This window comes from Ostrinia nubilalis, chromosome 4 (genome assembly GCF_963855985.1).
Source record: "Ostrinia nubilalis chromosome 4, ilOstNubi1.1, whole genome shotgun sequence".
NCBI classification, from domain to species: Eukaryota; Metazoa; Arthropoda; class Insecta; order Lepidoptera; family Crambidae; genus Ostrinia; species Ostrinia nubilalis.
The window spans coordinates 9,154,838-9,179,514 of record NC_087091.1 but is presented as its reverse complement, the minus strand read 5'-3'; the positions used below and the strand labels follow the sequence as shown (position 1 = coordinate 9,179,514).

The 24,677-nt window shown below is 37.6% G+C and overlaps 4 protein-coding genes across 4 annotated transcripts in view; 3 read left to right on the top strand and 1 right to left on the bottom strand.

The window, feature by feature from the left end:
* The window catches only part of LOC135088635 (uncharacterized), a 65,808-nt gene that overhangs the window by 7,619 nt on the left and 33,512 nt on the right, over positions 1–24,677 (top strand). The gene's annotated exons all lie outside the window — the stretch shown is intronic.
* LOC135088633 (GTP-binding protein Di-Ras2) lies at positions 2,244–6,436 on the bottom strand. Its single transcript, XM_063983555.1, has 4 exons — positions 6,061–6,436; positions 5,366–5,461; positions 4,918–5,178; positions 2,244–4,489 (listed from the first exon to the last, which is right to left on the bottom strand). The coding sequence occupies exons 1-4, from the start codon at positions 6,196–6,198 to the stop codon at positions 4,358–4,360; spliced, it is 627 nt and encodes a 208-aa protein (XP_063839625.1). The 5' UTR covers positions 6,199–6,436; the 3' UTR covers positions 2,244–4,357.
* Positions 6,645–15,416, top strand: LOC135071362 (constitutive coactivator of PPAR-gamma-like protein 1). Its single transcript, XM_063965152.1, has 15 exons — positions 6,645–6,731; positions 6,967–7,191; positions 7,538–7,716; positions 8,013–8,126; positions 8,262–8,408; positions 8,516–8,677; positions 8,768–8,960; positions 9,033–9,142; positions 9,433–9,630; positions 10,294–10,576; positions 10,881–11,046; positions 11,381–11,506; positions 11,582–11,693; positions 14,568–14,792; positions 15,030–15,416. The coding sequence occupies exons 2-15, from the start codon at positions 7,044–7,046 to the stop codon at positions 15,414–15,416; spliced, it is 2,550 nt and encodes an 849-aa protein (XP_063821222.1). The 5' UTR covers positions 6,645–6,731; positions 6,967–7,043.
* On the top strand, positions 17,483–22,545 carry LOC135071361 (uncharacterized). The gene is made up of 6 exons (XM_063965151.1): positions 17,483–17,569; positions 17,617–17,736; positions 18,201–18,388; positions 19,232–19,320; positions 19,436–19,563; positions 19,703–22,545. Exons 1-6 carry the CDS (start codon positions 17,483–17,485, stop codon positions 19,766–19,768), a joined length of 678 nt encoding a protein of 225 aa, XP_063821221.1. The 3' UTR covers positions 19,769–22,545.

The following is a 24,677-nucleotide window of genomic DNA, read 5'->3' as shown; positions in this document are numbered from 1 at the left end:
AATTTTATCAAAGATTTTGGACTCAAGTTTTTGAAAATATTTTATAGGCTACATAGAAAAAAATTAGGATTCTAAATCGTGAAAGAATTTTTTTTCGGAACCTATTGCCTCCAAACAAACAAACAAACAAAACTCAAAGCGGATAAATAAATAAACAAATCTTTGAACAATAAAATTTCACAGCGCCATCTAGTCCAAAAGTAGGCAACCAATATGCTTGTGTTAAGGGTGCTAGCATAATGGATATACTTTTTTATAATTTATTTATTAAATTAAATACATGGTACCTACATATTATACATAGTTACACCCAGATCCGTCAAAGAAATTAAAATTCATCATTTCAATTTCTGCTCGGCCGGCCGACTCGAAACAGCCTCTCGGCATAGTATCAAATGTATTTGGTCGCCGTACAAATCACCGCTTTACGACACGAACGCACGTAAACGTCACGGCGGGAAAAATGACACAGGTCCTGCCTTGACGGGCGCTCGCGCCATACTAATCGATGTCGGCTTGCGCATTGTAATTTATACTGATATTCACATCAATATTTTGACAAAGTGGTTACTAATATTTAAACAATAACTGTAGAAATCAATTCTACAATGAATATTCTTTATTTTGGGATACTTTTATTGTAGTTATTGCTGTGTTTTTAAACCAAAAACCACGAACAAAATGTGACGTTAATCTTCAAATTTGCCAAATTATTTTTAGATTTTATTCAATAATGGTAATGAAATTCAAGAATCTATTTCATTAATGGACTATAAGAATATATGTCCGATGATTACTATATATTTTTAAGCTTATTATATGAGCATAAATAATAGATACAGGACTTTGAAAATGAGTCTGCGGCAATTTTTCCGTAAAATGGTTGTGGGAGATGAGGCACTGTGAATTAAGCAAAAGAGTTTTAGTAAATCCGTTTCATTAATGGTCAACACCAAGGATTGACCTATCTATCGCAGTTATTAAATAATCTCTGGGTGTTACTTAAGATAGTAATTCATGCTTCCAAAATCTTAGAAATTCGCACGAAAATGTAAAATGGCTCTTAATGCTCAGACAAATTGTCTAAGGACAATACCCTATCTTTAGTTATCAAGATAACTAGTCACTATTCAAATGCTAAATGTAAGATGAAATATCTATTAACTACTATAATATTATTGCCATATAATATAATGGGCACCATTTCGAAGAATATTAGAAGCGTTATTAGTAGGAGAATTTAAGTACGAGTGAGTAGAGTGTATTCTTCAAGGGAAAATTACATTAGACCAGACTTTTAGTTCAACGAAATTGACTTTTCAGTATCAGTACCTCAAAGGTAAAAAAAAATTGCAGCTGAATAGCTTTTTATATGGAAAAAATCACAATGTTTTTTGTATTGATTCTCTCGAATGTTTTCCCATGCTTTATTTTTAATTAAATTTACCTAGTGAACTACTAGACACTTAACAAGTCTTACTTCTTCAATATTATTTTCGTTGAACTACTAGACATAGAGGCATCAGACAATGTTTAAAATATAAGGCCCCAAAATGTGGCAAGAAGCTCTTACGAGATATTTGGCAACAAACGGATGTGTAGTAAAATTTATGTGCGGTGATTTCAATCAGAAGTTTCAAATGTCGATTTAAAGCGTTTTAAAAAATGCCGACTATCATACCTACTGCAGCTTAAAAATAATTAAATAAAACAATACAAATTAGCTTAAGAATTAATACAAATTAAGATAGACTAGATTCGTTTCTATAAGATCGTATTTTCATTTCATTCCAAGACTTCCCTGATCAACAATTCTGCCATCTTTATTAGGTACTCGTAAATTGATAATGGTGTGGCGGTCACTTCTTCGTGCTACCACATTAATTTATTGCCTATGAAAAAGTAGGTACTTTATACACGAACAGCAACCGTACGTTTGTTCGTTCGTTTTAAGTCAGCGTCAAAAAATTGGCCAAAAAGTTGACTACTCAACCGTATTCTAAACGTAACAAAGACGTGTTGCGAACTTTTTGGCTACTTTGGGTGTCACGAACTATTTGATACTGACTGTACATAGGTAAGTACTTGTTGAATTGGTACTCAATTTTCAAATCCGCTTTGAAATTGTAATTTTTGTGATAGTGACTCATAAACATTCTCCATGGAGAAGCTTTCACGAGTTTAGGATGGTAGATATCGCTCAGGGAAAATAGCAATAGAAAATAGATTTTAAAAAAACAAAATTACCGATTCATTTAGATTTTTTTAAATAATTTAATTCATTTCACTAAACCAAAGTCATACGCAATAAGTGCGGAATGTCTTTTCCATTGATGTCTCTTTTTCATGACTTTAACCACTTTAACGTTACTACATACATTTTTAATCATAATGTAGTTTGCAACAGCCGGGGCATGAAATTTTTATAGATTTATAGTAAAGAACAGATGAATATTATCAAAAACATTTAAGTCAACAGACAAAATGAAAACTATCATAAACTTACATCAATCAACATCAAACAACTTTGGTCCAGCTTTAACAATACAGTGTTAACAATTTTTTTCATAGTTTACTTACAATAAATATTCAGATACTGCCAATAAGCCAAATAAAGTTTATTACACACAGTGCAAATATTTTTGCAAAGACCAAATTTCGTGAACAATGTGTAGTGATATTAAGGTACAAGTAATACATAAAAATGCATGCATTAATATGGGGAAAGTGTTAACAGTACAAACATCCTAAGATTTATATAGACTGGAATATTTAGTTGCCAAATCACACATTAAAATAAAGTTGCACTGTCACTCGTATTATAATAAAATACCTCACTAGATACATGACGATGGTCATTGACTAATTAAAACTTTAAATATTAATATGGACAAATCTAATTGGATATGTTGTGAATGATATAAATAAAGTGCATTATAAACTAGCGACTGCTACATTTTAATAATAATGACTAGATTGTTACTAATAACATTAAATGTTGTTTGAAGTTCAGACTAAATAAAATTACTTTTAAGTAACTATTATGTGGCTGACCATACTACCATTGGTATCAACCAATCATACCATCAAAGACATCTATGTATACTTAAAATTACATGCTCATTGTATTTATGTGATTTGATGTTATTTAAGGTAACTAGCCACCCACGCTGTTTGACGCAATAGTATACATAGAAGTCTTTAAATTATTTGATAAATTTACATTTTTATATCTGACAGCGGAATCTGATGAAAATCGGACCAATGATGGCTGTGCCCCAATCAAATTACATTAACAGTAAAACATCCATCATCATTGTGAGAATTCTACATAAAAAGGTGCCCTAAAGCCAAAGTGAGACTTGATGAACTCTAAACAGTGAAATTATTGCAAAACTCGGAATACGTCTTGTGCTGCTAAACTGTGAATGTTACACTATTCATAAATACCTTTTATAAAGGTAAGTTTCAGCGTATTAAGAATGTAAATGCAGAAAAAAATGTTAGTGACAGATTATTAATTTGGCACAATTAAAATATTCTCACAATGCTATCATGCTCTCAATGTTCATTCTTGTAATTTTATGTAACTTACGAGATGAAAACATCACTAGGGACTAGAAATTTAGCTTGGAATGTTAAAAATAAATGTGACTAGGAACAGTTACTTTCACACCTTACTTTGCTAAGCCTATTTGCTTTGCTGAAGCAGTTTTCACATTCAAAATATTATAATTCCTGAAAATTGAAATTACTATCATTTTGTAGCTAAAATACATCGATAATAACAAATAATCATAAAAACAGTAGATATATGATAGCTGTCTGTATGTATAAAAAAAACATTAGGCACTTGTTTCACCACCACCAAGATTGCTGCAGTGGCACATTATTATGTTTAATGATAACAATTATTATTAATATGAAATCTGCTTCAGACAATTATTAGAGCTAAACGCAACAAACTATGTCTATTGTTTACACTTACCAGCATACAATTGAATAACAGTTAAGTCCTATAGACTTCATTTCGTTGTATCTTCGCACTAACAATACGGATTTAATCAACATATCTGTGTCATGTCAGTCATCATTAATTATGTAACTAGTGTAAATAACTTAATATAAGTACTATATAGCAAAATATTCTTGCTTTGATGAATTTCAAGCTCTGTTTTAATGAAAATAATGAAGGCATAATAATTAGGTACTACAATTCTCATAAAATACAATAAATACTTATGGATAAATCCGTGCTTTAACCTCCAGGACCATGTTTTAATGACTAGAAGTAAAATGACTGTGTACTTAAATATTTCAAAGTTGGGTTTTAAAATCGTTCTAATTTGTTACCGTATTACATAACAAGACATTTCTCTCGACCGCTAGCCGATGCTTCACCTTCTTTCACTACTTTGTCTTTTTTCTTCTTTCCTTTGCCATCCACCTGCAGGGATACATTTCTGTTCTTTTCCATGTTTAATAGTTCCTGGGAAAATGAGAAAAATAAATCACTTTAATAATGTTTTATTACATTTATTTACTTAAAATATATTTAAATAAAGTCATATTGCTCACAAAATAATACTTAAATATAGATAATTTTATTGTAAGAGACAGTAAAGCTAAGATGCAACAATGTGCAATCACCCAGTTTCCATATTGTATAGAGAACAATAGTGTCTAGACTGTAAACTGTTTGTATACCTATTACAAATAAATAAATAAATAAACCTCAAGAGGATTTAAGACACTATTTAAATCAAAGATGTAATGGCTAAATAATATAATAATAAATAAATAAAAAATAAAATAAAAATATTATCTAATCCCCCTCATAATGAGATAATGGCATATGAGAGCACAAACTGTAATAATGGCATATGAGAGCACAAAAAAAATAAAGCCATAACTAACCTGGAAAAGCTGTGTGACATTATGATTAGTTTTGGCAGATGTTTCCATGAAAGAAACACCCCAGGCTTGAGCTTGACTCTGTCCTTCTGATGCAGAAACCTCGCGTATTTCCGGACTCTCGTCACATTTGTTCCCTGCTAACATTACAGGTATGTTGGGTAGGTCCACTCCTTTAATTTCTTTTATCGTCTGCCATATAGGCTTCAGCTCCTCGAGTGATTGTCGACTGCTTACGGAATATACCAATATGAATGCATGGCCCTGAAAAATACATGTTTGGAATTTGTTATGAATTAAATTATTTCTTTTTCATCCCTCTTAGACTAGTGTTATATTATCTGTGCTCTTAGCAAGCATCTTGAAATTTTACAGTATAATTTTTTCATTCAATTTAGTTTAGGTTGACTTAATGCTTTGGGACTTGTTTATTGAAGAAAAAAATATGCACCTTACTGATGGATAACCTCTGCATTGCAGGAAATTGATGAGAACCAGTTGTGTCCGTGATTTGCAATGTGCAAATAGTTTTGTTGCTGCTGATAACCTGAAAGTTAACATGAAAATATAATGTTACTATGTTTACTTGTTACCACATTCTATTCTATTCTATTATAGGTTTTAATTTTGAATAATGGGTAAAATTGGTACTATTTTTGTACTTTATTAAAAATTCTCAACTATTCCAAAGGAACTTATCCAATGGTCTTTAAAATATAAAATAAACTATCAAAAGAGATTATTGATGAATTGATAATTTGTAAAATATTGTAATAATTTTTATCAATGTATCTTCGAATTTATTATTCCTTAAAAGAGGTAGTAGTAAGTAAGTAGTGAATCTTTTTGGCTGTTTTCCAAACAACCATGTCATGGCCTTTGGCAAAATTTCAATAAGCTCAGGGCTACTTTCACCATAAAGTTATTAAATTAATATTTACTATACAACATTAAATACACATAATTATTTTACCTTATTATCAGAACATCTGAGGAGTGGACTGATAAAACAGCACAAAATTATTATTCTTCAGAACTCATACAAACTAAAATTGATTTGTATATTTAACCAAAGTAAGTAAATAATCAAGAAAGAAAGAAGGCATCATTATTTTATCAATTTTTCAATGAGTACAATGCACTTACTTGTCTGTAGGTGTCTTCAATCGTCGGTATGTATGACTCCCTGAAGGTTCCTTTCACAAATCGAAGAACCAGTGAACTTTTCCCTACACCACCCGCTCCAAAAACAACCACCCGATAGTCATTACTTTGCTCCGGCATATCGTATGTTTGTGATCTTAATTATAGCCGATTATAAAGTTGCTGATGGTCTAACTGCATAAAGGAGCTCTAAAGCATTTTATTATTTAGAAACGATTACTGTACAGATATACTCATCTTGTAATGTTACTAACGTTATATGCACATTCCTTTTCTTAATTATTTTGCATTATAATGTTTTTACAATTTACAACGCCCAAATAACAGGGAAAGAACACAATACAAGTACAAACACGGAAAATTAATCAAATCGACTGAATGACATTTAATTTTGACAACCACTCATCACAGATCACACAGTATTTTGTCTATGGTATACGGAGTCGATTATTCAATTACTAATCGAATTACGATCGTATCATTGTTACATGAGGATAAATAGTTATCAACGTAACTGAGCTCTAACCATAGAGCTCATTCATAGACAAGTGCCTGTGTGTCAAGGAGGAGCTAAAGGGTTAAAAATTACAAATGGCTTCCGTTTTCAACTTTCGGCAATCGTAATTCTTTGCTGGCATGGTTTTCTAATCAAGGTTTGTGTTTTTACTATCTATAGTGTAGAAATATGATTGAAATTACTCGTTTTCTTGAAGATTACTTTAGTTTCTGAAGATAATGTAGTTAACCTTTTTATAAATATCATGCCGGTTGTGATGTCCATTTCGTGGTATTTTTTGTTGATATAAATACAAAAACTAATACTTTTGTTGTTGTAATACGATTGTTAATAAATATTTGTGAATTAACCTGTTAAAATTTATTTTGCAGACCTTTTATTTGTTGAGACGACCGTGTTCGATCGAATCGCTATTTACCGTCGTAGCCGAAGCCCGTGACATACAATCATGGGTATACAAGATTTACAAACATTTTTAGAAAATGAAGGAGTTGGAGTTGATTTATTTCGAATCGCTAGAAATCAGGCAGGTGGATTTCGGCTGGTGCTCGACGCTGAAGGATGTTTAGACCGCCTCTATGGAGGATTTTTTTCAGGTATTTATATGTACCCATTTTTCCACAAAATATTATTTAAATATCGTGTCACTTTTCGGAGCCAGTATTGAGCATAAAATATAAACCTATCTTTACCACCTATTGAGTAATGGAAGTGTTATTTTTTAATAAATCAAATTAAAGTAATTGCATCAGATGTAAATAAATAGTTTTGAAAATATTGGTAGGGTAGGTAGTTGTATGAAATTAAAACACCTATTTCTTGAGCTACTACTATCTAAGCCCCTCTTTTTGGAAAGATTTTGATACTTCCATGTCATTTCCCTTCCCATCCCTTCCTGTAGATGTGTCAAAATATAATATTAATAAATTAATGTATTTATAGATTGGGCATGTGGAGGACAATGGGCCCGGTGCGTTCAGTTTTTAACTACACTAGCACAGGCCCTGGCCGAGCACCAAGTTCCTTTGTGTGTGTGCTTTAACGGAGCCCACCCTGCACCACCAGCCACGCCACAGCATTGGATCCAAACTCAAGCAACTTACAGACAGAGAGTCAACTCTGTTAGTGTCATTTTTTTATTATTACTGTCATCTTTACTATTTTTTACTCACAAGTTCTTGCACATGCAGAGCTGAAATCAATTGTTTTGTAATTTTCACATATTTGCAAAGTTTTGCCATTGCTCAGATATTTTTAATTAACTTGCATTGAAATAGAATTAAACTTCTTTTAGTGCTACATCTAGTTTTAAATTTGAATGGTTTTCACCTTTGTGATTGTTGATAGTAAGTTTCTGTGCTTCCCTTCTAATCCTATTATTATTTTAGACATTCAAAATTTTTGTTAAAATTTGCAGGTTTTGCGCCACATCGTAATGAAAGGTACACCACCGCCAAAAGTATGGTGGGTCCCACCTACAGGACTGCATTCCTGCTTGAGAACTGCTCTGCGATACCTTAACATACCCATTGTAAGAATGTTAATATTATTATGTATTTTCAACCGACTTCAAAAAAGGAGGAGGTTCTCAATTCGACCCGTATGTTTTTTTTACTTTAAAATTAGAGTGAGAACAGTAGTAATAATTATTTCAATTATTATTTAGATGGTATCTTCTGATGACCACTGCCAAGAAGTGGTTGGTTTGTGCCGAGAAAAGTCTTACGCTGGTTTGGTGGGTTGCTCTGGGGAGTATTTAGTTTTCCAACCACCAAGGTACTTCAGCTCCTCCCAACTCAAGCTAACATACAGAGTAAGTACAACGTTTGAATTTATTTATTATTTTTTTAGAAAATTGTTACTGTTTTCTTTAAAAATTAAAAAAATAACATTAATATTAATTTATGGCTTTGTTTACAGTCATCTTTGGAGACAAAAGAGTACATGGTGCATGAATTGCCGAAAGTCCTAGATGTACCTCAGGATCGGCTTTGCCTTATGGCTGCTCTCCTCGGAGGCACAATTCTGTCTGAGCATAGCCTTACAGATTTCTATAAACGCTTAGGAATCACACAAAAGAAGGTAAATTCACTCAATATTATATTTTTTTATATTTGCTTCATACTTTAAATTCAAGTGTCATGACTTCTAAAATGTTTTGTTTATTTTCAGCAAGTGCCTCCCGAAACTTTGGTTAAGACTGTGTGCCAATTTGTACGTGAATTACCATCTTCGGATGTTGATGCAGCTTGCATTGAAATATTCGGAGATCTCAACGATTTGCGTGCTGCCAAACTAAAACAAGCAGTTCAATATTATTTAAATGGGACCAAAGATGGTTTTCTGAAATATAGAACAGCGTCTGGTAAGTATCTATTCCTTGACGCAAAGTGTGAAAAAAGAATATTTTTTCTCATAATCTCTATTCCTTTTACAGGACGTCGACCAAAGACTAACAAAAAGAACCAAAAGCCAGATATAAGCCCTCAATCAACTTCCATGGATTTGGACACTTCCAAGTTGGCTACTGAAACATCTGAAAATGAGGTTGACCTAAGTTTATTTACATCTTTAATAGCTATAGTCATCCACGCCTTTTGCACATCATTCGTAACATTGGCAGCCATTAAATTATGCATCATATAAGTCAGCATGTTTCAAAATCTTACTCAAATTGTCTCAGTGCCGTGTTAACTTAATCCACAATTCCATTTTGTTTTCACCTTATCTGACCCATTATTTATGATAATTGTTTCATTTTCAAATTCCTTTTGTATTTATTTTATTTTAACACTAAGCACTCGGGATAGCTTATTTGGAAAACGAATAAATTACAGCAAAAAGGCTTGGAAGATTACAAATTGGCTACAGCAAACGCGTCTATGAACGCGGACTTTAACACCGAGGAGGCCACGAGTGACGTTCACCAGCGGATGTCGGCGATGACACTGGACGGAGGAGACGCGAGCGCCGCGCAGCCATCGAAACCCGCCGTAAACGACAAAAACGACAAACCGGCCCCTGCTACCAAAGAGGTGTGACGGATTCTCTTGTAACAGCATTTTTTCTAACTAGCACTCGTTCCCGCTTGCGTGATTGGTATCGTCAGACGTGATTCATTCATGCTACCGTTGTTTTCCCCGTCATTGAAAATAATTGGTGTGTTAATTATTAAGTCAATTCGGTGATGCGTAACAAACGTTATCGAACTGAGGATAAATTATATAGAAATTAAATAACATGGGAATATTAGGGTAATTTTAGACTTTAGGCTTTGAACGCGGTTTCCCGCATTGCAGAAATGCATGTTTGTTACGACGACCAATTGCTAACCTATTACTAAACTGGAATTGTGTGTGTCAATCAAAGAACACGAATGTTGTTTCGTAATGTTCTTGAATACTGTAATTAATATAACGATGGCCAGTATGATTTAACAAGTTGTTAATTATAAAAACATTGAAAATATGAACTCACACAGACGCATATTTAAAATTAACATTGCACCGATTAGAAATATTCAAAGGAAACTGTCACATTTCGCCATCCTGTGTTCAATACCGGATTATGAAGTGAAAGACTGGACGCATAAAGTCAAATCCTAAAGATGCATACCAAAGCAGCATATTTACTACAACACCAATCCCAGCAACTAAATACAATCTCAACAACATCCTAAACAATTGAATCTATTCCAGAACCGTCAGATAGTGAGCAAGCAGTTGTCAAACGACGACAACTGCCCGCCGGCGCCCGCCGAGGTACTTCGCACGTGCGCGGAGAGACACGCGCGCGGGCTCATGCACCCGCATATGCTCTCCATACTCTCCCACCGACAAATCGCATTGCCAGTTCTGATGGAGGATGACCACCACCGCGAGATACCCTCTATTCACCACTTCTACCGGCCGATCAGGCAGAACGTTTATGCTATACTGTATAACATGCACCACCATCGCTTCATGGCTCAGAAGGCTAAAGGTAAAGTGGTTCAACTTTTACAAATACCTTCCTACCACAAAGTAAAACTAATTTCAACTCGATTTCTACAATATATTTTTTTATACTATCAATCAATTTCCTTTACAAAGGTACAAAAACTATGTTACGTATTCGCTAGTAGAAAGTATTTTATGCTTGAGTGAAAATTATGATCTTAATATAGACAGAAAACCAGAATAGTTTGTATCGCCTTAGGTTTCCACAAATAAAAACACTGGGTAATCTACCATACGCCGAGTTAAGTCGTAAATATTATACTCTTAACACATTTATTTTTCTGTAGAGGATGGCCAACCCACTACATCTGCGTCTGCGAACAACGATCGACCGTGCACCGTTCAGATATCCGAATGGATTTACTCGCGCGTCAACCCTGGCAAGAACGCTGAAATGGTGCCAGGAGTGTGCCTTGATTGGCCAGTGCCCACTGTGCAGAGGCTTTGGTTCGGGTGAGCTTTATTTAATTAACATGCAAAAGAATAATAACTTTACACTCATAAATTTAAGAACTATTATCACCCTTAGGCCCAGAACAGACGGTCAAACGCAACTGCAACGAAACTGCAACTTTGTGATGATTCTGATGAATGAAACTGAAACTGAAAGTTTCAAACTGGTCGCGTCATGTGTGGTCTCTCAGCGGACGCTATGGCAGAAACTTAGATGCAACTCAAAAGTAACTAGCAGTTGCAGTTGCGTTTCACCGTCTGTTCTGGGCCTTACTCATAAATTCAAGGACTATTGTTTTTTTTAATCTCATAAAATTGATTGATTTATTTACAGAACCGCTCAGGATGACAAATGCCGCCGTATGCGCGCTTTCCTCTCATGTATGCGATCTGATACACCGCTAATGCTGAACACATCCTATGTGCCCCAACATCTGCTCATATTGGGCACTGTGCTGCGGTAAGTTTCAGTTTCTAACTTTTTAATTTTAAGTTTTTATTATGGTAGTTACTTATTATGTTTTATGTCTTTCAGCTTTATCATGACATCTCAAATCCAAATCCTGAGGCGTCAAGAACTGGATGCGTTCTTGGCTACAGCTTTCTCTAGTGATCTCATGAATGCTCTTCATTTGCAAGAAATGACGGTAAGTAGTTCAATACATCACTATAACATAGCTAATTTCATCACATAAGTTATGTTTTTAAAAAAAACTTTTGTTGCATATAATTACCAACTTGTATCTACTTGATTGGATACTATTGGCAGTAGTTTCTACAGTTTTTTTTGTATCTGGTACATTTTGGCTTTACGAAAAAAAATAGAAGGATTAGGACATTTCACCTTCCTCCCGTAGGCATATCAACTTTTCATTAAATCTCTGGAATCAAGGGAGAGATGTTCGCAAAATTCCGTCTGCTTTGGGCAGGCTGGGTTTGGTAATTCTTGCTTGCTAATTCTTCTCAGCACTGGCCTATTTATTGTCCCGAATTCTTCGGGATTAATGCTCGAAACAGTGGTAGCGTTAATACTGGGACATGTAAAAGTGCTTTTCAAAAGCCTGCTTGCAAAAATAAAATACAGTGAGTCACGTTAAAGTGTACATATGAAAATAGATGAAACTAGACCTGTTTTTATCGACAAAAAAGAGGTCAAAAATTTTTTGAGATTTTTTTTATTTTTTTATAGAATTTTTTTTCATCCAGTTACTTATTGTAAAGAAAACGTAATAACTTTTAAACTAAGCGGTATATCCTGATGAAATAAAAACAGTAATAATGCTAAATAACAGGCGATACTAAAAAAATACATAAAATACACAAAAAATGCCAATAAATAATAAAAAATGATACTTTTTGAAAAAAATCTGCTTTTAAATTCGTGTTTTTTTTATTATTTGATAAATTTCTCCAAAAAATGCCCCTATAACAGGTGGTTTTTATTACTTTGTATTATTCTCTATCGTATTATCTTTGTAAAACCAAAAATCGCATGTCTCTATCCCTATCACAACATTTGCTATGATCGTTTGAACAAAGGCCTGCCACAACATTATTCTCCGCTACAGGTAGAGACAATTTTAATTTAAACTAAAATGCTTATTTTACTTCGAAATCTTTTGTTTTTGTTAGAAATCTAACTTGTCTTTATCAAAATTACAAATCTAGAGCCATTTTCAGTTTCGTTGTTAACGAAGCGTTGAATGGCGCGCCCGGAGAGGCTTAGTTCAAACGATCATTGCAAACGTTGTGATAGGGATAAAGACATGCGATTTTTGGTTTTACGAAGGTAATACGATAGAGAATAATACAAAGTAATAAAAACCACCGGTTATAGGGGCATTTTTTGGAGAAAGAAGAACGGTCACGCCCCATACAAAAAAAACCCAGACCCGACAGAAACGAGACATACCTCAGTTTTTTTGTCATGTCTTAATTAGTTAAATTATATATTTTTTATATTCGAAATCTATGTATAACACCAAAATATTACCCATTGTTTTTGTTTAGGCGTTATACAAAAACTAATACAAAATGCTTATTTATCACCAAAATTGGTAAATGTATGTACCTAAATGTCTATTACAGCTGCTATGGAATGTATCTAGGTGACCTGGAGATACAACCGGATTATACAGGGTGGTTATACATATGGAATGATAAGTGATCTCACTCAATTATTTCTAAACTATACAAGATATCGAAAAACTAGTTACTGATTCTGAAAGTGCTTCACGAGCTCTTTCAAATGATACCATTAATAGGGTACAGATTATGGAAGCTGGTAACATTGAATTTTTGGATTTTGTAACTTATTATTTTTTCCATCCTGTATAATCCGGCTGTATCTCCAGGTCACCTAGATACATTCCATAGCAGCTGTAATACACATTTAGGTACATACATTTGCCAATTTTGGTGATAAATAGGCATTTTGTATTAGTTTTTGTATAACGCCTAAACAAAAACAAAGGGTAATATTTTGGTGTTATACATAGATTTCGAATATAAAAAATATATAATTTAACTAATTAAGATATGACATAAAAACTGAGGTATGTCTCGTTTCTGTCGGGCCTGGGTCACAGATGACCGTTCTTCTTTATCAAATAACCAAAAAAAACACGAATTTAAAAGCAGATTTTTTTCAAAAAGTATCTTTTTTTATTATTTGTTGGCCTTTTTTGTGTATTTTATGTATTTTTTTAGTATCGCCTGTTATTTAGCATTATTACTGTTTTTATTTTATCAGGATATACCGCTTAGTTTAAAAGTTATTACGTTTTCTTTACAATAAGTAATTGGAAGAAAAAACATTCTATAAAAAATTTAAAAAAAATCTCAAAAAATTTTTGACCTCTTTTTTGTCGATAAAAATAGGTCTAGTTTCATCTGTTTTCATATGTACACTTTAACGTGACTCACACTGTATATTATAGCCACGATAGCCGAACAGTAAAAGGGGTCGGAGTGGCCGACTCGAGATCCGAGGAACGCGGGTTCGAATCCCACCGCCGCTCGACTATTGTGGTGAGCACACTCGTAACACAAACTTATTTAGCTAAAGGGGTCATTCATAAAGTACGTCACACGTAAATAGGGGGGGAGGGGGTTGACAAAGTGTGACATGGTGTGACAAGGGGTGGGAGGGGTCCTAAGTTTCGTGACATCACATTTCACTTGTTTCAAATATTTGATATAATGTTGATTTCATTAAAAAAAATACTTAATTTAAATGGAAATTAAACTAATTTCGGAGCTGCTGTTAATTTAATAATTTTTCGATGTGAAATTGCAAAACATGTTACGTCACACTAGGGAGGGGGGGGTCTCAGAAATGTGACCACCTGTGACAAGGACGGAGGGGGGGTCAAAAAATCATTAAATTCGTGTGACGTACTTTATGGATGGCCCCTTACCACGAGGGGCTAACGGGACTATTAGTAATTTGTGCAATACAAATTGCTAATAATCTTTAAAAAAAAATTATAATATACAATCTTAACATCTCAATATTTTAGGTGAACGGCATCAGCTCTCGTGGAGTCCAACTGGGCGCTCTAGTGATGGCGGGCGCGGAAGCCGCCCTGATGGCCAACGACGCGTGCGGCGCGCCCGTGCCCTGGCTAGTGGCCGCCCCGTGGCTGTACTTCGACGGGAAGCTGCTACAACGCAACCTGCACCGCGCCAACCACTGCAAGCATCTGGCACAGCTGTGCGATAACCACCTAGATACTGTGGTTAAGGTCAGTAGACTTGATTTTATTAAACGAGTCAGCAGGGCTACTCCGAAATAGTGGCGGCGTAGCATGGGTTTGCACCCGGGGCGATTCCCCCCCCCCCCCCCCCCCCCCCCGTCATATGTCCTAAGGCACCCCCTGGTACCCCCTAGGATTTTGGGGTTACCTACTGATTCGAAGTTTTCGTAATTTCGGGTCTATCTGTCACTTTAACTCATGCTGGCATCTCGCTTTGCGTGAGAGGGACGGCAGCACTCGAAACTTCGTATAACGTTTCCCGCCCCGTGGCTGTACTTCGACGGGAAGCTGTTGCAACGCAACCTGCACCTCGCCAACCACTGCAAGCATCTGGCGCAGCTGTGCGATAACCACCTCGATACTGTGGTCAAGGTCAGTAGACTTGTTTTTATTAAACGACTCAGCAGAGCTACTCCGAAACGTAAACACGTAATTTCGGGTCTATCTGTCACTTTCACTCATGCTGGCAACTCGCTTTGCGTGAGAGGGATGGCAGCACTAGAAACTTCATATAACGTTTCCCGCCCCGTGGCTGTACTTCGACGGGAAGCTGTTGCAACGCAACCTGCACCGCGCCAACCACTGCAAGCATCTGGCGCAGCTGTGCGATAACCACCTCGATACTGTGGTCAAGGTCGGTAGACTTGTTGTTATTAAACGAGTCAGCAGGGCTACTCCGAAACACTGCTTACGTAATTTCGGGTCTGTCTGTCACTTTCACTCATGCTGGCATCTCGTATGCGTGAGAGAGAGGGCAGCACTCGAAACTTCGTATAACGTTTCCCGCCCCGTGGCTCTACTTCGACGGGAAGCTGCTGCAACGCAACCTGCACCGCGCCAACCACTGCAAGCATCTGGCACAGCTGTGCGATAACCACCTCGATACTGTGGTCAAGGTCGGTAGACTTGTTGTATTTTGTTAAACGAATCAGCAGGGCTACTCCGAAACACTGTTTACGTAATTTCGGGTCTATCTGTCACTTTAACTCATGCTGGCATCTCGCTTTGCGTGAGAGGGATGGCAGCACTCGAAACTTCATATAACGTTTATCGTAGTAACCCCCCAGATCTTTTGAAACATACGGCCGTATTCACAAACATTAACTATGATGTCACAGTGCGCGTGGTCGCACAGGGAGACACATGAACCATTCACCTAGTTCTATTAAACGCTGTGCGTTCGGTTTGCTACTTCACTTAAGAAAGCTATTAAGAATGAGTAATACTTAATTAAGGTCACAAGCTAATGTGAAGTAATTTGAGATACCATTAAGGGTTTGAAGAGCTGCCTTTTGACTTGAATTTATTTATGTATTGAAAAACGATTGAAGGGCTCTGATTTGCAGCACTAGTTTGGAGTGGCCTCCAAACTCTGTATTTTCCAATTTGTGGTTGTCTCGAGCCTTTTCCTAAAGGTCACCAATTCTGCAAGCGATGGCGCCTGCCCTCTTCCTTTAAACTTGAATTTTGTCATGACCACTGCTACACTATACTTGTCTCATTCCCACTTGGATCTTAACCTCTAAAGTTGTCTTATCATAAGTGCCACACTAGTGGTCTAAATAGGCTAGTTTCCTAAAAAAATTTTTTTAGTCCGTCATGTTTAATATCAAAAAATATTGGACACATATTTTTATTTGTCAATCTAACAAATAATTACATAGTTATGGTGCGTTGAAGTTCCGCACGACCAGTGCTACACTATACTTGTCTCATTCCCACTTGGATTTTAACCTCTAAAGTTGTCTTATCATAAGTGCCACACTAGTGGTCTAAATAGGCTAGTTTCCTAAAAAAATTTTTTTAGTCCGTCATGTTTAATATCAAAAAATATTGGACACATATTTTTATTTGTCAATCTAACAAATAATTACATAGTTATGGTGCGTTGAAGTTCCGCACGACGTCACAACGTGCGGCACTTTTATGCACGAATTGACGTCACGGGCCTCTTCTTATGAACTTTGGCGCGCTTTATCTCTTTAAATTTTCATTAGTTTGAAAAAGTGAAAAATACGTGTAGAGTATTTTTTGATAAGTTAACTGACGGACTAATTAAAACTCTTGCTTTTTGACCCAGGAAACATCAACATCAACAAACATCAACAGGAAATATTTTTGATTTTTATCCAGGTGGAGCGCATGCGCAAGGCCATCCTGGAAGGTTTGGAGGTGGAGTTCGCTATGGCGCCGCTGCCGCTGGTGGCGGGCGTGGTGGGCGGCGCGCTGGGCGGCTGGGGCCGCGGGCGCGGGCGCGGCGCGCGCCTCGAGATAGCAGGCGTGGTGGTCGGCCAGTGGGGCGGCGGCAGCTACCCGCAGCGCGCGCAGAGATACCCACAGGTAACTGTTTATTTTAAGCCTTATGTTGTTGTTCGTTCGTTCGTTCGTTTCAGCCGAAAGACGTCCACTGCTGGACAAAGGCCTCCCCCAAGGATTTCCACAAAGACCGGTCCTGCGCCGCTTGCATCCAGGTACCTCCCGCGACCTTCACCAGATCGTCGGTCCACCTAGTGGGAGGCCTGCCCACACTACGTCTTCCAGCTCGTGGTCGCCACTCAAGAACTTTCCTGCCCCAGCGGCCATCAGCTCTTCGAGCTATGTGCCCCGCCCATGTTGTTGTAGTAAGGACTATTTTGTAAGGCCATCCTGGAAGGTCTGGTCTGGAGGTGGAGTTCGCTATGGCGCCGCTGCCGCTGGTGGCAGGCGTGGTGGTCGGCCAGTGGGGCGGCGGCAGCTACCCGCAGCGCGCGCAGAGATACCCACAGGTAACTGTTTAAGTCTTATGTTGTTGTAGTAAGGACTATTTTGTAAGGCCATCCTCGAAGGTCTGGAGGTGGAGTTCGCTATGGCGCCGCTGCTGTTGGTAGCGGGCGTGGAAGTCGGACAGTGGGGCGGCGGCAGCTACCCGCAGCGCGCGCAGAGATACCCGCAGGTAACTATTTATTATGAGTTTACTATTGCAAAGCCGTCCTGAAGACGGAGTTTGCGTGGTTTGCGACGTCACCGCTGCCGCTGGTGGCGGACGTAGTAGAATTACTAATTGCAGTCTTACAAGTCTCCACGCTCGGCACTTTGTCACAATTTTACTATCCTTCTTCAGCAATGTGTCAGCAGTCGAGTCTGACTCTTCAGCCCTACTTGGAGCTCGTCAGAGCGCTTTTAAGGTCTACTTTTTGGACATTTTTAGACAAATCCGGTTAAAAATACGCATTATTAACTGTGGACAATGGACATACCTTTTGTAATCTTGCGGTTTGTTAAGCTATAAATTCAGAAGATGCTCAAGACGGCAATTAGAATGTCGTAACTTACGAGTTGAGCTACGCTGTCGAGTGCAGCATACGTGAAACAACGCGATAAAAAACTTTGTATCTGACGTTACGATAAATTTTCCAGCAACAAGTGAGCTACGTGGGCTACACGCCGCCCACCCGCAACTCGTACGGCGGGCGCGGGTGGCGCGGCGCGCGCGGCGGGCGAGGCCGCGGGCGCGGGCGCGGCGCGGCGCCGGCGCGCGGCGGGCGGCGCACGCGGCGCGACGAGCCCGAGCAGCCCGTCAAGCCCACCACGCTCACTGTCAACGGGTGAGTTGTACAGTGATGACACCAGCAACACGTGGGCTACACGCCGCCCACCCGCAACTCGTACGGCGCGCGCGGCGGGCGGCGCACGCGGCGCGACGAGCCCGAGCAGCCGGTCAAGCCCACCACGCTCACTGTCAACGGGTGAGTTGTGCAGTAATGACACCAGCAACAAGCGAGCTACGTGGGCTACACGCCGCCCACCCGCAACTCGTACGGCGGGCGGCGCACGCGGCGCGACGAGCCCGAGCAGCCGGTCAAGCCCACCACGCTCACTGTCAACGGGTGAGTTGTACAGTAGTGACACCAGCAACAAGCGAGCTACGTGGGCTACACGCCGCCCACCCGCAACTCGTACGGCGGGCGGCGCACGCGGCGCGACGAGCCCGAGCAGCCGGTCAAGCCCACCACGCTCACTGTCAACGGGTGAGTTGTGCAGTGATGACACCAGCAACACGTGGGCTACGTGGGCTACACGCCGCCCACCCGCAACTGGTACGGCGGGCGGGGCCGCGGTCGCGGGCGCGGCGCGGGTATTAAAATACAATTGATGTACATAAGTACATCTTACCTACTTTACTGTCTTACAGCGTTCTGTACGCGCCAATGTCAATGGCTAAATTCAGTCTAATCCTAAAAACGGAGTTATGAATGTTGGGAGCCGGATGACAGTCCATAGTATGTTAATTGAATGTTTTCTGAAATAGGTTATTCCACTGCATAATAACTGATACCAATTTATTGTCCTAATACTTTTAAAAGATCTCAGACAATAGACCTTTGAGTTTGAGCTTGCTCTTTGGATCCGAATAAGCAATAACGAATTACGTTTTTCGTACTTTCTAGGAAAACGGTGAGACCGGAAGACATTGCTGCACAGGCTGAAGAAGGAAGCCCGCATGAGGATAACTCTGCTGCAGACAATGAAGTTGAAGGTAAAGTCAATTAATTTACCCAAAATACTTTAGTCCTACGTCTTGGCTCCAATTTCTAATCGTTAATGAGTAACTTGAAATACAGAAGAATAACTGTATGTGTTTTTGTTAATAGGAGCACAGCCTCAAAAAACCAAGACTGCTAAAAATATGAAGAAAAACATTGGAAAAGGCAAGAAGAAGAGTTCCAATCCGAAGACTGACGCCCAGTTAGAAGTTAACGGGCCACTCGATAAGAACAAGGTGACTGCTGAATAAGTAATTGCAACCAACCACTGATGACGACACAACTACAGGACTTACCACAGAGCTTTCCTCGCCTTACACGAACGAATTTTAGTTAGCATTCCACATCTCTTGATAATATTGTCATACATTTTAGATGGAGCAAAACCACAAATCTGAAAAGGAGCATATGGGCCAAGGCGATGCACCTGTTTCTAATTAAGTACTTTTGTTTGAGGTAACTGATTTATTTGTTCAACATTTCTCTCCATCAACCAGTAGTCTTAACTTTGTTTTTCACAGTAATTAGTTCATTCATGAATTTTCCACCATTCAGTATTGAGGAAAGCCTAAAACAGCCATTTACTCATGCAATATGTTTATTCTCGTGAACCACAAATAGTAAACATTACATTTATTGATGTTTCATATTTACGATTTGTGTAACTTTCACTAGCACTCATTGAAGTTAAAGTTGCTTTATGTAACTTCTTGGGAAATAATAACTGACATGTGAATACAATTATTTTAGCACGTATTTGGGTCAATTCTTAAAATTGTGAACAGATAAGTAAATAAATCCACTAAGGATTTTGTTATTGTCTGTGAGGTGTGATTCCACCTAAAAAAGTATACGTGCCTGAAGATCGAAAAGACTTCCCAATCTTGAGACTGATTTTATATTACTTTAATTGACACACAACGTGTTCAATTAATAATAATATTAAAGACAACCGGCTTGAAAAAGGCATTTAAATGCTACCATTTACCCTACTAAGACACCTCTTATACTATTTTGTTATTTGCTGCTGAAAAAGATGGCAATACTGCTTAATTAAGAACAATATACAGAGCATGTGACAAAGTAGTACAAGATGATTGGTTCTAATGCTTGAGGTAGTACAATATCTCTTATAAAAAGATAAGAACCCAAAAGCACCCGTTATTTGACAAGTGATAATTAGAAATATATATTAATAAATTAATGTTGATTGTTAAGTCACGTTTAATTGAAAAGTGAGATGACTTAGTAATTAGTATGTTTTGTTTATAAGCATATGAAGTACTGAGTCAACATTATTTATTTACACATAGTATATTTACAATTTACCAAATCATAATTTTTATTTTTAAGCTTGGTTTGGTCTATAAAATCCTCTTGAATAATTGAGATTTGTCTTTGATTTTATAAAGATCAAAATAGACTGTTAAGTCTTAGCGAAGGAATGATGATATAGTCACCAAAGTACATAATGTTTGATCTAATCTTATTGATTTTTTAGGCTAAACCAAATTGCTTTCAGACTTGTTTTTGGAAATCTTGATACTTTTAGGCTTTGAAGTGTGTGATAAGTATTAAATATGAATCATGTTAGAAAACATTATGCCATACATTTTTATTACTTTACTTCTTTCGATATTTTTCGAAAGGCAAGGTTACGACAACATATTCAAGAACTGAAAATAATTAGTTATAATAATGAATGACAGTAATGTTTTTTATCAAGGTTCATGTTGTAGTTGTTTTCAATCTAAGATTATGTTGCATTGTTAGATTAAGCAATTATTGCTTAATGAAACAATGACATCATAATGCTAGAAAGAATGAATAATTAGTTTAGTTATTGCATTTATTGAATGATTGTTGGTGCTCTGAAATCTGTGGGACTGCCTGAAACGAGTCTGAAACTCATAGATTTAAGTCTAACGATAGACGTTTAAAACTGAACGAACATTCGCAAATTGATATTTCCACTTCCTATAGGGTATTATTTCGATAGGAAATTGTAGATTTGTTAGTGATATATTTATATGCATTTTTGGAAATACAATTTTGCGAATGTTCTTCACTTTATATGTATTTTTGTAAATTTGTTATATTGTTATACTTAAATTTAGCTGGAATGACTAACAAGATTAATGAGACAAAGTCTTACTGTAAGACTCGATCGGTGTTAAAACTGAAACAATTAACATCACATTCCATTTAAATTTCACGAACCTTCTGATTGTGCAGTTCACACCAGTCGAGAATGGAACTAAATGAAGACTTTACAATTTTGGAACGCTTAACCCTGGCCGGAACATAGACAAATATGTTGCTACAATAACATATAATTGATTTCAATAATGAAAACATGATCAGTACTTGAGTGCAGTGCACACGTACAGCAGCCACAGCGCTGTTCCAATGACTAAATGCCAAACAAAAAAGCATCGACTTCGTAATACAACCGCCAGACGGCGGAGGGCGCGCGCGCCCGTAGCGAGCGTTCGGCTCGCGAGAGAACGCTCTCACTGCTACGTATTCGCTAGCTGTCGCTCCGTGCGACATGCACTTTATATTATACATTTAAACATTTATATATTATTGCTTGCTTATAAAATAAACACGATGTGTAGACTTTAGAATTTTAACTTCAATGTATTTTGATTTGTTTAGGAATTATGTGTAACAGCAATAAAAGCATGTTAGTGGGATGACGTGAATAATACGTCTATGGTAATATTTTCTGAGTATATCAAACGTTTAAAGGCACTATTTATAAACTATATTTGGTGACTTATTAACGCCTTTTAAAATCACCATATTCATGCTGCTTATTCTTTATCACTTAAATGTAACGTTAGTGGTGATTCAAAGGAGGTAGATTTTATTTTTTCTTTTAAATCCATTATTCACTATAGTTTTAGATTATTGAACAGTATAATACCTATTACATTTTAAACTTGTTTGCTGACAAAGGTCATTTAATATTGTCAACATAATATAATCGAAATATATTAGAATACTTGTCATGTAATACATAACATTTTTCGTAATTGAAGTAGCAAACGTGGAACCGTGGCTTTTTGAAAACACTTATAACTTAAGTACGTAAACCTGCAATGTAAAATTTTAAAAAGTTCATTACTACTTTAGTTTGAACAACAAAAATATTGGATGAATTAAAATTGTAAAGAGTTGTATTTGTCTTCAAATAAAACGTTCCATCATTATATCATGTGTTTTATTTCAAATAATTCAGTCCCAAACGTTTATGTATTTCATTCACTGTTGTCCCTTCTAAATTTGCTATGTGATTAATAACTATTTGTGTGGCATCTTTTATGTCGTTGTATTGATGCAAAAGCAAAACTTGAATTAATTTATCATTTTCAAGTAATTTGCTTATCTCCATTTCTAATTGTAGTAATTTATCATAAGTTGCCTGTTGTTTGTTGGCCATCTCACCATCTGTAACGAAAACGACATTAAAATAATATTTAGGTAGGAACACAACACTGACTTTGCCAGAAGAGATCAATCCCCGTTGGTTATGATACTTATTAGGGGCAGCTAAAGCCTGGTCCGTGATCACGTAGAATTTTGTCCAATGACCCCAAGCTATTAGCACACTCACTGCGGGCGCGCGTCGCACAGTCGCGACAGCAATATAATTACGCGCGAGCGATAAGGATGGGTAGCTTGCGGTCATTGGACAAAATTCTACGTGCTCACGGACCTTTAGAAATGAATGATTAGACGTAACGAACGTTTCTTCATATTTTATGTTACGATGAAGTACCTATTATAGGTCGTTGTTGCCAGCTTTACATTGCGTATGTGGCGACATAAAGTTGCACAGCGTGCTATGGAGAGGGCTATGCTATGAAACAGTGGCGGCGTAGCATGGGTTGGCACCCGGGGCGATCAGCCCCCCCCCCCCCCCGTCATAAGTCCTAAGGCACCCCCTGGTACCCCCCAGGATTTTGGGGGTACCTACCGATTCGAAGATTGAAAGATAATAATCGCACCCCCCGTATCATGACATAGACCGCAGATTTGCCATGCAGATGAGTCAGTGAGTACTAATCTGCGCGACTTGTGTCACCCCCTGATGCTTGGCACCCGGGGCGGACCGCCCCCACCGCCCCCCCCTTACGCCGCTACTGCTATGAAATAGCCCGACGGATTAGCAAGCTGAAGTGGCAATGGGCAGGGCACATAGTACGCAGAACTGACGGCCGATGGGGCAGCAAGGTTCTGGAATGAAGGCCGCGTACCGGAAAACGCAGCGTGGGACGTCCACCTATAAGGTGGACCGACGACATCGGAAAGGTAGCAGGGAAGCGCTGGATGCAGGCCGCTACCAATCGATCAACGTGGAAAGCATTAGTTAGGGGAGGCCTATGTTCAGCAGTGGACGTCCTGTGGCTGAAATGATGATGATGTGGCGACATTTTATATGTATTTAAGGTCGCATAATACAATATTATGAATAAAGTATTTTGTGGTGTATTAGCGTGTGGGCCGTGTCACAAGCCGTGTGGTGTGAAGCAGTCTTTACGGATTGGAATGTTTGCGTGCGTCTACTTTACGTAGGTAGCGCCCCCGCTTGTTTGGGCCCTAAAACAAAATTCGCTAGATGTCGCTAGTAGTTCATTCTATTTCCCTATTTTTGGTACATACCTACAGTGATATTTTTAATAGTAATAATATCTTTGGACAATTTCACACAGCGCTATCTAGCCCATTAATATGCTTGTGTTATGATGGGTGCTAGCTTAATACATATATACATATTTTTATATATTACATAGTAACACCCAGAGCCGTCAGAGAAATTATAACTCATCATTTCAAGTTCTGTCCCATAGAGAAAAAGTAATACCACAGAATAATAATAAGTATAGCCTGACCAGGAACATAAAAACCCTGGCATAGAGGCGCGTCAATTGCATTTGATAGTGCAACACTGAGTACAGTCGTACCTGTGTTAAATTAATAGGCTAACTTTATGTATCAGGATTCAGGATTACGGGCTAATTTGATATTTTCATAAATTAACGAAAAAATATTATTATAGGTAACCTGGTTTAAATAAATTAAATGAAACCATCAATCGATTTATTTATTATTCATCAATAATCAAATTCAGAACTTGAATATTCAACTGCAATGTCTGCTCATGAACGCTTCAAACTCGGCACTTTTTTCCCAATTCCATAAAATTCAACACTTAGAAAGTGATAAAAAACTTTAAAATACGTAGTTGAAACAAACCACAGCTAATTTTTCATAGCGGACTGTACTATACGATAAACATGTCAGTCAATTTGACAACCTTTGTCGGAAACATTATTCAATG